A 13,832-nucleotide genomic window follows, 5' to 3' on the forward strand; every position below is an offset into this window, starting at 1 on the left:
TTAGTATGAGCGAAGCTTTTTCTTCTCCTGCAGACGTCAGTGTGTTCTTCAATGATTTATTCCAAAGGCTTACGATGTTTGCCACTTTCCATGCTTGGCTTTCTGTGTGTGTGTGCGTGTGTGTGTGTGTAAAAATGTGCCAGGGGAGCTGTGCTGGGGCAGTGTTAAAGGGTATCTGCCTTCAGGGAAACTTTATTGAACACTTAAGTGCTTTTGGTGGCCAAACACCTTCAAAGTGTCAGTGCCTTTTGTCAGCCTTTCAGTAAAATGTATATTGTTTCTCGCTTGGGTTAAAAAGGAAGTATTGCAACAGCACGTTAAGGTCTGCTTTGTTAAAATCATATTTCACCACATAAATTTGCAGCAAGGCTTTGGAGTTTTATGGGTTTTGTGTTTTCTGGCTGCGGAGATGAAGGTTTTTGTTATCTATTTACTTCAATGAATAAAGAAATGAAACATCTCTGTCTACAGAGAACGGAGGGGAATGAAAAATCATTTTCTCTACAGGTAACATACAGACAATATAATATAATCTCAGGGTTCAAAACTTGATTAAATTGTATGTAAACTGTAAAGCGTGTGCATTAGTAAAAAAAAAGGATTTCGATGTTCTTTGTGAATCTCCTCTGTTGTAACACCACTGTCAGCACTAACAACAACAATTAACTTGGGAGCTTTTGCTTAAAAGTCTTGAAATATAAACGGCAGTTTGATTCATAACCACAATTTAAACTCTCTTCTCTCCAAGTCAGACATGAAACATGGCGTCATTTGCCTCGCCAATGAATTGCAGATGTCTTCATCAGTTGTGGCTAATAATGTGCTCAAATCTGATCTGCAAGCACGTATCTGCGAAGGCAAAGAGCAAAAATCAGGAAATATTCCCTTGCCATTGTGACTTTGAGGCTCAGCCAGGAAGTCTCCTTGATCAAATTTTGACTTCTGTCCTCTGTTTGACTCTGTCACATCCAAATCTGCAGCGTCTCATTTTTCCATGCAAACATATCATCACTGTTACATATTTAATGTGAGATGTGCTCTCAGACCTTCAATTTATTTGTCACGTTCCTGTAAATATAAGCAAAGTCTTATCAGAGCACCTGCTTCCAGTCTTGCGCATTCAGATAATTTAAGGTTAAAAAAAAAACCCAAATCCTGAACGTGTACACAGTCTGTGCGCACAGTTCATCCAGCTGTTTAGCGGTGACGCTGCTCATTTGGTCCCTGTCTCCTCTTCCTCCTCTGAGTTTGATAATCAGACAGGTCTGCTGAAACCCCCATTGTCTGCACACACTGTCGACGTGACTCTTATACATATGAGAGCGGCTTAGCATTGTGAATGCAGCTCAGCTTTCTGGAGGTTGACCTTTTTCCATGGATTAATAGGTTTTATGCTGGCAGCATTAATAAACAATTTCTTCGTTTCCACAGTGGGGTAGTGAGCAGTCACTCTGCATGTTAATGTGCGTCCCCCCCTCCCGGCAGGAGCCTCCTCTCACCTACTTTCAGGCGGTCATGCTCGGCAATCACGACCCGTTTTGTGATTTTTTCCAAAGGATGTTTGAATCAGAGCGAGTCTCCCTGCTCTCTTGTCTTTTAATACCTATTCTTCTCTTTTTCAGGGCTTTTCATTTTAAACTCCCACTCTCTCCATCTGCCTGTATCCATTTGCCTCTTTTCTTTATTTTTTCATTTATCCTTCTTTATTTTTCTGAAGAGACTGTATTCCTCTGAGGATCTGCCCCTTCCCCTCAGCCACCCTCCTCTTTTAGTCAATCTCTTCGCCTTTTTCGCTGTGCCTTCGCTCGACTGTTCATCTCTCCTTTATTTCTGTCGCCGTCTTTTTTGCTTTGGTGACGGGGGCTGATTATGTGGGGCTGAGCAGTCTTTGCCCCTCACGCTGTCTGTGGCCAAGGTCAATTATGGCCTTCCCTTTCAGAGCAGGGAGCCACTGATGTGGAGCGCCAGGCGGAGAGATTGAGTGGGAAGAAAATCAACCGTTTGGTGCCTCAAAAATGATTCGATTTGCCGCTGGTGTGAAAGTGTGCGCAGTGTCCCAATCTCACTCTCCTTTTTCTTCTTCAATGTCACCCGTATTTCTACAAAATATTAGTTTGAGAATTATACAGCAAACAGCCCTGCATACAACGGTGATCCAGCCAAAAACCTTTCTTTAGAGTGTCAACTGCCTTTAAATGATCCTGTAACAAGCCCCTCTTCCTGATGACGTGACACACGTGTGCTGCCATTCTGCATCGTCACGGGTCACGTAAGGAATTACTATTTGGTCATCAACAATATAAAACTTGAGAAGGAATGAAATTGAAGGAATGTTTAATGCTTTAATGCTTAATGCAAAACGCGTGCTAAAGTGCCCCCTGGGAGCCAAAACGCGTGCTAAAGTGCCCTCTTCAGTGGCGAGGATGCGCTATATGTGCCCTTTTTTCCTTTTCGCCCCTTTTCGCCCCTTCAAAAAGTCTGTGCACGCCACTGGTTATGACTGTCAAATTGTATGTGGACGATGTGGTGTTTTTGTTTGTATGGTTACAACAGGGATGCCCAGTTGCCCCTGAGACACTATCAACTCATTAAGGTTGTTATGACAAATGTGTTAGCCAGCAGTTGTCTATGTATACATCTAGGGCATAAGGAGCTATATTAGCATTAATTTGGAGCACAGTGCAACCAAAACAGTAAAGCTGGGGCCTGTAGAACCAAATCAATGAGCTGAAAGAGGCTAAAACACGACTCCAGATTCTTTGCATCACTTTGACTGACAGCCTTCACATTACCTGTTGTCATTTGATCCTGTGTTTAATACAAATGTGTATATTAGTTCATCTGTAAGCCAAATAATAAATCCAGACAACAGTTAGTTTGCACCTTTGTGCCAACAGTTTCCACATGACATGCAGTATTTGGTTGTCCACATACTCTGTTTGGGTGTCCACATACTTTTGGGCATGTAGCGTAAAGCCAAAGAGGTCAGAGTCAAAGAAAAGACTGTATAATTTAGATTATCAGCAATTTCTGACGTATGAGTGAAGTGTCACTGATCACAAATGAGGACAAATGACTTCACTGTGACTGCGGCAAGACAAAGGAAGAACATGATAAAGGCGTTCGGCTTGTCATTGACATTTGACACACTTGCAAGGCAATCAACAAACAATGTGTCTGAACTCGGCTGCCTTCGCTGCTCTGATCTTCAAATCAAACTATGGTGACTGGCAGTGTGAATTTTTTCTTCGGCGTCAAGCATCAGTCCACAAACAAACCACCTCCACTCGCTCTGCCTCCGTAAACAAAGACAGACTTTTTGTGCGTCCATGTGAAGGCGTTTGATTAGCCACAATTATGGCCTTGGCACCAGCTTGTATGATTACTTTGACTCGAGGCTGTTTTTGTCATGTGCCGTTTAAGCAGTCATTGCGGGGCCAAACCCGGACCGGCGTCGAAATGTTGTGTCTAATTACAGCAGCCAGCCAGCCTGCGCTGCGGCTCACCTGACGAGGAAAAAGTAGAATTAATTAGCTAATTGAAGCCACTCAGGGAAGCATGAAGGTAAAACTGTTTGCTTTCTAATCGGCTCAGCAACAGACTTTGCTTCAGCATGAAAAGAGCACGCTTAAACATCCTTTCAGGGAACAAAGGTTATTTGGTTTAGCAAATGAAGCAGTGCAATGCAGACATTTGTCCTGTTTTGTTGGCTAGAAATCGCCCAAGTGGGTGTTTTTACAAATCTTATATGATTTTGGATGTATCAAGCTGTATATGCTGCGTGTTCCGAGTGTAATATACTATTCTGTCACCTGTCCAGACAGGACACTGACTTCTCTTTCTGACAACTTGGACATAATAAGCAGCCGTTTGATAAACTGCAGCTTTCCGCTGACACACAATAAATCTTCATGTGCACGTCAGAATGAACAACGACGGGCTCGAGCTCGTGCATCGACCAGAGCGATTGTTTATTTATGTGATATTAAACATGCCAGACGGCCTCTCGCTCAGGGTTTTATCATGTACGACTCCGTTTTTATTGCCTCAGCCTGCACTGTGTCCGCCTATCGTTAAATTCTTCTGCTCAGCTGCTGTGACAGACTCAGAATTAATAGTTTTGATCCTAATCCCTACATTTACCACTAGAATAGTCTGAAGTTAATTCTCTTGTGTAATGTAATCGCTGGCGAGACGGGCCGACATCAGGACGTAGGCTTTCCCGACTCGTATCTCACGGAGCAGACTCTGACCTCTCAGCGCCTGCGCTGACAGTTTGGGCTGTTTCTCACCGTAATTGCAATGTGAGTTTTTCAACATCTCAGCTGATGCTGTTGTTATGCATCATGCATCTCCTCAGAAATGCCCACGAGTCCTCAATCAAGGACGGAGAGGACACTTAAAATACAGCCGGGTGCTTCACAGGATCATTACGGTCATCCCAAGTGTCTCTCCACTTCTTCCTGCTCCGCTCTGCTTTCAGATGAATGCTGTCTGGAGGATGAGCACTGACAGGAGTAATTCACCAAAGGGCTAATTGCACCATAATCGTGGCATGGTGTGTCCTGTGTTCAAAACTGAACGTTCAGCCCATAAACAACGCCCTGTGCAGCTACAGTGTAAAGAGAAAGCCTCGCTATAATAGCTGTAACGTCAAAGTCAGGTGAAACATGGTGGAACTGTTATTGAGAATTAAAATAACATGAAAGAGATGGCAATGCCAGTCAGTCGCACATTCATGGTGCCCAGAGGATGAATCCTATTCACTGTGGTGATCCCCTGACTTTTCATCTAGTGCCCCCAACAGCAAGTTTTTACTTCTTATCTGGTGAAATATCTTGACATCCAATAGATGGATTGATACAGACATTTATGCCCCTCTCAGGATAAATTCTAATAACTTGGGGTCTAGTTTGATTTATGACCAAATACCTGCAAAACTAATAACCTTCCCATTGGCCTCAGCTGGACTTTGTGTTTAATGCTAATTAGCAAACGTGAACATGGTAAACATTGTACCAGCTAAACATTAGCATGTTAACGTTGCCATTGTGGCACAAAGCAACACTGTGATTGCTAACACGCCTCTACACTCTTGTTAGTTTCGGGAGATGAGTTTAAGACAACGGCACAGCACTTCTTTCACATTCATTCAAACACATCCTATAGACAGAAATTCCAAGGGCTTTTTTTTTAATTATCGGAGACCCTGTTTGATAATGCTGTGTGTGTTTGATGAGTATGATGCCTCCAGACCTTGACATTGAGAACCGCAGCAGTTCGGGATGTGTCAGAGGACTTTTTTTATATACTCTCAGCAGTTCTTTGAGCCAGCTCAGTGTGAGTTGCCCAAAACAGATGTGGCGAAACTCTCCATTGTGATGAGTGCGCCTTGATTAATACACCTCGATGAATGCCTTTATTTTTAGCCTGGCAGGGCGGTGGAAACGCTTTTTATTACCCTTCTGGTTGGAGATGAATGGGCAACGGCAGAGAGAGATGTGGTGCGTCGGTGTTCATTCGTCATTGCCAGATTGAGGTGTAAAGGATGGAGGAGTCACTTGATTAGTTCTATCATTATTCGTACAAAGTTCAGATGGCAGTCAAAGACAAATTGCTAATAGAAGAAATAGTATTGGGGAAGAATGATTCCCTTCGGGTTTTACCAATTAGGAAAAATTGAGGAACAAGCCAGGAGTGTCTGGCAAGACATCTGGGAGGGGGCGGGGAGTGCTGATATTTCCAGCGCCGAGGTGCTGGGGTCAATGCCAAACAATATATACTTTCTGCCGGGAACATGAGCTAATTGACTAAACGAGTGCTCCTACACCTGATGTCAAGGTTACGGCCAAGGAGAGAGTGAGAGTTGCATTTCATCAGAGCAGGTCATTAGGCTCGGCTTGAATCAGGCCTGATTATAGCCAGATAGACTCTGCAGCGCTCATCCTTTTCACGACAGGTGGAGGTATGAAATCCATTTCACCTGGCGAGGCACTTTTTGTGCCCGCCATAACATTATTCTACACATTGTGAGCGTGGGATTAAGGTGCCGTTTGTCCCGGGGACCTCCATAAAAGTTGAGATGTAAATTACGAATCTGACAGCTCTGTTTCATTCTTATATAATATGAACCATGAATTATTAATTAGAGTCCACTGGAACGTCTTCCACTTGTTATATTCAAATGAAATCTCCTCTGTATTGTTTTTGGTTTGAAAGACCCTGTTCTTACAATCTGTCTGGCGCTTGTGTCCCTCTCTGCAGGAACTCTTTACAGCGGAGTGCAAGTTCAAAGAGTCGGTGTTCGAGAACTACTATGTGATCTACTCGTCCATGTTGTACAGACAACAGGAGTCGGGGAGGGCTTGGTTCCTAGGGCTCAATAAAGAGGGCCAAGCCATGAAGGGGAACCGAGTGAAAAAAACAAAACCAGCTGCTCACTTCCTGCCCAAGCCATTAGAAGGTACGTACTGTAATAAATTCTGAGCGAGTGAGATCAAATCCTGTAAGACTGCACTGAGGGTTAGAGTTAGGGTTTACTTCTGGCTGTCATCTAGAGCGTTCTTTTCATTATATCAAGGTGTGGTGATATTCTGTTTTTCTTTTTGTTGTTTACATGAAATCAACAAAACCAACCAACATCATTTATTCTCTGTGCAGCCACATTGTGTTCATGAAAACTCACCAGTGGGTGGGTAAATAGTCCCTGATGAATGCGCCACTTCTCCGGTTTGAGTGTCACTTCCCGAAAGCCCCATTGCCCAGCTGTTTCAGGAAACGACCGGCCCCCTTTTAAAAATCAAAGCGGACGCGGGCAGGAACCAATGGCCACGAGGGCCGAGCGCCGCAGACACAGGTGCTGCGGAGGTGGGAATGAATTGAGAGATGAACTCACACAGTAGGGATTTGGCCACAGTTTCATCGTTGAAAGGGTCAGCTCACCCAAATCACAAAATGGGAAATGCTTCACTTTTGTGTGCAGACGTTTGGCGATACCCACCTCTGAAGGCTGGGCACAGCCACCGTGCTGGGGAGGCAGCGGGACTCTCACAGACAGGTTTCTCATATTATAGGCAAACTGAAGCTGAATCTGTTTGGGCAGTTTCCTCTTGCATTTTTAAATAATTCAATGTGGGTGAGCTGACCTTTAAAATAAAGGTGAAAGTCAGATTAAAAAAAAGCTATCTGTTTTGTTTTTACTAATGTAGAGGGACTCAAGGGGCATAATTAGCATTTCCCCATTTTCTCTTTACTTTTTAGCACCTGAGGCAGTTTTTCAGCTTTCACCACCGCAGGAGACCTTGCTACTGTAAACGACGGCTTCTGCAGCGGGAAACACAGCGTTTCGGTGGAGACAGAAAAAAATCTGAATATATTTGGATCAGAATCTGAAAACAACGAGGCTCGATTACCGTCGCTGCATTACAGGGCAGGCGTCCCATACGATAAAACACGCTCCCATCCTTGGCAATGGTGCAACTGTGTGAAATATCCGTTGGACATATTTTTGTATTCATGTGCTGATCCGGTGTTTTGCTGCTGTAAGCACGCGGCGCAGGAAGCGGGAGAGCTCTGTGAGTGCAGTCTGAAATGTTGATAGTCCAGCAGATGCCACCGTCACTCTCGTCAGCCACTGGCCTGATTGCCTCCCGTCATTTAAACATGGAATCAAGTTGAAGTGTCCTGTCAAGACAGCAATACAGCTGTAGTCTAGTGGGTATAAAGTGGAGGATGATGAGACACTTTATGTTTTTTTGTTGAAAAGAATGTGCTCAGATTCAGAATCAGCCTTGAGGGAGACGCTCATAGGCAAAGAATATACCAGCTTTTTTTATGTCTGTAAATTGCAGAATGTCTTTATTGTAGGTTTGGAGGGTTTTTTTTGTTGTTGTTGCTAACAGCTTTCCTCTCGTCTCTCTGCTCCTCCAGTCGCCATGTACAGAGAGCCATCGTTGCATGATGTTGGAGAGACGGTGCCCAAGGCGGCGGTACCTCCTAGTAAAAGCACAAGTGAGCCGGCGGTGATGAACGGAGGTAAACCTGTCAGCAAGCCCGACAAGCCCGCCACATAGCCACACACCTGACGAGTGCCCAGTGTGTGTGTGTGTGTGTGTGGAGAGGGGAGGGAATGTGACAGAGGCAGGGCCCCCCCCCCTCTCCCCGTCCCCCTGACTAGACTCCAGACCCTCTTTCTTCTGTGGATCAGATCCAGGCGAACCTCCCTCCCTTCCTTTCTTCTCTCGCTCCACCTTCCTCGCCCTCTGCCTCAGTCCTCCCCGTCTCCACCTGTCTCCACCCGTCTCCACACGGACGGATGGATTCCGCGGCGACTGAGTCCCTCCAGCACAGGAAGGAAGAGGACCTCTTATCATGGAATGCCTTCAGATTCCTCTGAAACTGTGAGAATTCATGTGAATAACGCGTGTTTCACAGCCACGCTCGTGGTACTTTGCTTGCTGACGGTTCATCCAAGAAACCTCCCCCCTCTCTACGATGCCCTGTCGCAGCAGAGTCTGCGTACCTTCAGATCTATTTTCTATACCACAGTTCACCAGCTATGTTCTGGGATAGAGACTGTATAGATAGAGTAAATATTTGGACTGTCGTCCTCTATTTTTTACGAGTATGTTCCCCTCTCCCTCTCTTTCTATCTCTAGTCACACACTTTTCTCTTTGTCAAGTAACCTAGAAAAGATAAAAACATTTTGCAAGGGAGTTGTGTGATTTTCTAAGAAACACATTCACACAGATGTGGCATAAAAAACAAACATATATTAAAAAAAAAACTATCCAAATTTTCTTCTTGCCTACAACATGCACACACACACGCACACACACACTTACGAACAGGCATACAAAGTTTGTGGGGGGGAAAAAAACCCGAGATGTTGCTTTTTACAGCTGATAAAAACACACTGGAGACTGGCAGATAGCTCCTGCAATCATAGTTGATGAAGTGCTAATTACCGCCACTGCAATCAATGCGAGGAGCTCCCTACACACATACAAACACACACACACACACACATTTATAAACAGATGTGTGTGTGGGTGGCAGAGCGCTGAAAGGAATGATGTATACATATCACTATCTAAGTCCCACCAGCGGTTCAGTCCGCCTTCTCTGGTAAATAGAAAACCTGAAGTCTATTTTTCTTTAATCTTATTTCAGAGCGTGGGCTCTAGGAATATCTCTAGGCCTTGTAGGCCTCTGTCCCTCACTCACTGACTTCTTTGGACTACGAGGCAAGGCTTGTGGCTTTGACCCAGATGGTCTATAACTGCAGCACTGGCAGCCATCTTACGGCAGCGTCTACTTAAAGCCAGAAAACAACATGGCTGAAAACCAGTAGGCGACATTTATACTGGCTGCATCCCTATTTGGTTCGGCAAACTAAAGCATGGGCAAGGTTAATATTGTGTTCTCTCTTCTTGCAGCAGTTATACAAGAGATGGCTTGTATTGTAACATTTTCACTGTATAAATCTTAGGGAAAATGACTATTGAAAACTTTTTAAATGACTAGATATTATTATGATTATTATGATTATTATTATTATGAGAGGATTTGTCTCCTAGCTCAGCATGCAGAGTCCAGTACTGATCATCTTGGCCTATCACGTGCCTGTTTGGACCTTGATTCCCGGCATGCAAAAACAGGTTCCCAGTCCCCACTGGGCCAAAGGTGCCTCACCCACCCGATACATCCATGTAGAGGACACGTAGCATTATCCATCGAAAAGCCACACTCAGATGTATTCATTCTGAAATGACCAAAGTCTTTTTTCATCCCAAGAAGAACTGATTCTTTCGAAAAGAAACCCAACCCCGATTCCCTTTCTCTGTCTCTCTCGCTCTGATTCTGATCCATCGAAGCTTTCACTGTGATAGCATTTGTCCTGTCGGAAAAGAGTCGACTCCGCTCAGACCCCCACAAAAGTCTCGACTGATGTCATTTTTGGAGAAGTACGTATACCTTGAATTAATCACCTGCATGTATTTTCTATAAGGAACAAGGTATGGGTATCGCTCTTCGCTCCGGGTAAGCTGAAGAGCGCCGACGTCCGGTGGGGGAGTTGAATGGGCATGTTGTAGGCTGCAGCACACTCACTGCTAACCTAAAGGTAACCCACCGCACTTTCCGTTTCGCATTCTCATCACGACTGTTAGCGGTTTATCGAAGCTCTACCTGATCAAACAACCTATAACGTTTGTCTTGCTTTTAATGATTTTTTCCTAATAGTTTTGTCGGATAAGATTTAGAATATTAAGTAGATTGTCGCTGCTGTGTGCTGCTGAAACTGCAACTATATAGAGAAATTGATTTGGTAAATATAATTTTTAGTTCATTGGGATTACCCGTGACCATTTCTTATCACAGCACATCAAAGCACATTAGTTAGAAGTCAATATTTGTCTGTACAAAGCTGTTAATGCTGTAACAAAAATGGCGTACTATACACACACACACACACACATACGGGAGCTGGAAACCACTGTAGTTGTATTTGGGGCCGATGTTCTGTCCTCATCACAGCCAATCATCCTCCACTCTTACAAACTCTACATGCTGGGCTGGCTGCTGCTCCAGCCCTGCAGTCCAGTGAACTGGCTCCTCCAAGGCTGACTTTATTTTTGTAAATGACCGGTGTGTAAATGTACATCTGTTTGGATCTCCGCAACCACGTTTCGGTTCGGTTTTGCTTCTGTTCGTCCTCATTTTCTCTCGTATACGGGTCGCGCGTGATGTCGTCCCCTGATCCCGATCACTTTTGCTTTCTCCCCCCTCTCTTCAGACGTGTTACAAGAATATTCTAGCGAACTTAGTTCCTCCGTTGCTTCTGTTCTCGACCTCTTATTTTGTACGTTGTCCCATCTGTTGCATGGGGAGAGGATGGCATTGATGAACTGCATGTAGTAGGCTATGTCTATCAAGAACTGTTGGTATGTACCGCTAATTTTACATACATATATGCAACGAGTTTGTCTACACTATACAGTTTGTGTTTGTTGTATACACATATACAACATATTGAATAAAATATTTATATAAAGGTGTACTGTAATGTCAGTAACATACTTAATGCAATATAGTGTGCAGTATATTATTGCACCTGTCATTTTTTGATGGGACAATGAAAACAGAGGGGTTGGCTAGTTTAAGCATGAAAAAGGCCAAAGTAGAATTTACATTAAATTTTCTTTGTGACTTCTTATCGGTCCTCTTTTCAAGTGGTGACTGAGCTCTTGTGTCAATGCAGCTCTCATCCCCTGATGCCACCTTTTGAAGTGACATGGACATCCAGCATGCCACAACTGAACTATGTATGCCCTCTCTTTGTTTCCTCCACTTAGAATTTAACCTTATCACGAGTATGAGCTGAGTGCGAAATGTCCATCGCGTACCTCCGGTGCGGCGTGGGTTTCACGGCGGGTTGTTTTGGTTTGATTTCCCGGTGGAGAAGAATAGGCACTGTTAAAATGATTTATTTTCAAAAAAAATATATATATACCATTGCAAGTATGCCCATTGGAGTTATGTCATGTTATAACAAATTTGTAACCATGTATGATTAAGGTCTTCGCATTGTTTTCCATGCAAAATGTTGTGTCATGCGGCACATTTAATGTTTTATTATTAAAAAGAAATAAAAACCTCAAACAGTAACTGCCTCGAGTGAACTTTCAGTCCAGTTTTGGAGCAACACACCACTTTGTGCCAGATAAAAACAGACCTACATCATCAAACAAATTGCAAAAATGTCACCCTAATAATTCTTTCCAATATGTTATCATAGCCATCTGGAATATGTAATTGTTCCTACATTATAAAAAAAATTATACATAACACTGTTCTGGAAACAAGTGTTTACATGGTAATATGTTCATGTCTCTTTTACACCTACAACACCCAGTTTTATAAGATTAATTTGTAACCAGTACAATAAAAGAGCGAATGCTGTGAACGATATGCAGAATTACATCCATGTGTGGTTTCGTCTCCTCCCTCCTCCCGTGGTTTTCCAGGCTGCGACGTTTTACCGGCCCGGCGGTGCCCGCCGGTGGTGCTCGAGTCGCTCGGGGCAGCCAGGCCTCCTGTCTCTAACACCAGTGTCCTCTCCTCCTCCTCAGTACTCTGCTCCCACCCAGATTTCGCAAGCGTTCCCTGTCCAGCCGTCCCAGCACTCACAGTTGCCACAATTGCACAACCCATTCCCTGTGAGGAGACGTGAGAAGAAAAGCTGTGAATTAAGAGCTGTGCTATCGCGGCTGACCTTTAACAAGGTTCCTCTTTTCACACCCTGCTTCTCTGGGTGCAGCTCAGGCGGGGGATGGGGACGGAGGCTGACTACGCAGCTCAGGACGGTTTCGCTGTTTTCCGCCGCTTATGCCCACACAGCAGAGGAAGAAAACTGGTTTAATTAAGAGTGAAAAGCCTTTCTGCTTTAGATATTCAGCACATTTGTTCAAAGCTCAGATATTCCAAAATCTGACTAGTCTTTTATTAAACAGTGGTGGTGACACAGTAAAGTCAGAGCGTCCTCTCCAGACACTTACAACACACTTGCTTTATTTAATGTTCAGTAGCAGAGGAAGAACTATTACTGTCAAAAGAGTTGGGGGTGAAGAGAACAGAGGTTGAGGTGGGTGGAGGAGTGAACCACAACACAAGCAACTTTTCCCTAGGATGGTTCTGGCTGTTTTAAGATGCACCGACTAACAACCTGCTTTTTCATTTAGCCATTAAAGCTTTTTTCATTTAGCTATGACGACACCCAGAGTGTGTAATCCTGCTGTGTTACAATCCAGTCAGTGCTCTCACAAGCTCCCTGAGCTGTTAGACAGAGGATGGCGAGGTTAGGAGGACTCCTCCTGCTGGCCTCCTGTCACACAGCCGAAAAGACATGCCTGCTGCAAAATATCACTGTGGGAGAGGAGCGAGGAGTCTGAGGGAAGAGCAATGAAAGCAAGGTGACAAACCAGAAGAGATGGGTAAGTAGATGAGAAGAAGAATAAAAAGTTGTGATGGAAAGGGACGATGTCGCATGAAGGGAGTGAGCTTGAGGAGTGGTCTCTCACAGAAATGGCTGAGCTGCTCGCTGATCTGCTGAATCCAGGTTGTAGACTAGACAGACCTTCTCCTGATTAAAGGATGAGGCTGGCCTTACTCTTCTTATTGTCAATAAATCCCCTGAAAAGACCAAAACCAACAATGCCTTAATCTGTCGCTCAAAACTTTCCTGCTTCCTCTTCTTCTTCTCAACCACGAGCCTGTGCACATCCACTACAGATGGACATATTTTTCAAATAGAGTTCATTTTGTTATTTTAAATAATTTCCTAAACCAGCTGGCAAGTGTTGAGCAAAATGCTACACAAACAGAAGTAAATCGTGCATGTGTTGGGGACTGTTTTCATCCGCGGATCAATAACCATTTGGTGCACCAATGAGTGCTTACAGCCAGTTTAGGAATGTAACTAAGTACATTTACTCAACTGCTGTACTGAAGTATAATTTTAAGATACTTGTACCTGAGTATTTCAGTTTTATGCTTCTTTATATTTCCATTCCACTACATTCCAAAGGGAAATATTCCATCTTACTGCATTTCAGTTTTTTGCAGGTATTGTTCTGGTTACTTTGCAGAGATCTGTCACATGCAATCTGTGATCAGTTTATAGCAGATGATGTATTGTTACAGATTGAACAGCATGTAATCTATTAATAGTAGTTTCGCCTCTGCCAGCTACACCAACAAAAAGAAGTAGTAAGTTATCTAATATTGCAATATATAGTAATGTGCTATGAGAGAGAAGAGTACCTAAACTTGT

General features: G+C 43.8%; 2 protein-coding genes across 3 annotated transcripts in view; one reads left to right on the forward strand and one right to left on the reverse strand.

Moving 5' to 3' along the window:
* Positions 1–11,662, forward strand: part of fgf14 (fibroblast growth factor 14) — a 99,157-nt gene extending 87,495 nt beyond the window's left edge. For both annotated transcript variants that reach the window (XM_041950454.1, XM_041950455.1), the window contains exons 4-5: positions 6,265–6,463; positions 7,930–11,662. In XM_041950454.1, coding sequence (XP_041806388.1) covers positions 6,265–6,463; positions 7,930–8,072 — 342 coding nt within the window. In that variant the 3' untranslated portion in view covers positions 8,073–11,662. The remainder of the gene's footprint in view (positions 1–6,264; positions 6,464–7,929) is intronic.
* itgbl1 (integrin, beta-like 1) overlaps positions 11,472–13,832 on the reverse strand; it is a 44,206-nt gene continuing 41,845 nt past the window's right edge. The window contains exon 11 of the mRNA XM_041950453.1: positions 11,472–12,217. Coding sequence (XP_041806387.1) covers positions 12,129–12,217 — 89 coding nt within the window. The 3' untranslated portion in view covers positions 11,472–12,128. The remainder of the gene's footprint in view (positions 12,218–13,832) is intronic.

The sequence above is a fragment of the Chelmon rostratus genome, chromosome 13 (genome assembly GCF_017976325.1).
Source record: "Chelmon rostratus isolate fCheRos1 chromosome 13, fCheRos1.pri, whole genome shotgun sequence".
Classification (NCBI taxonomy): Eukaryota; Metazoa; Chordata; class Actinopteri; order Chaetodontiformes; family Chaetodontidae; genus Chelmon; species Chelmon rostratus.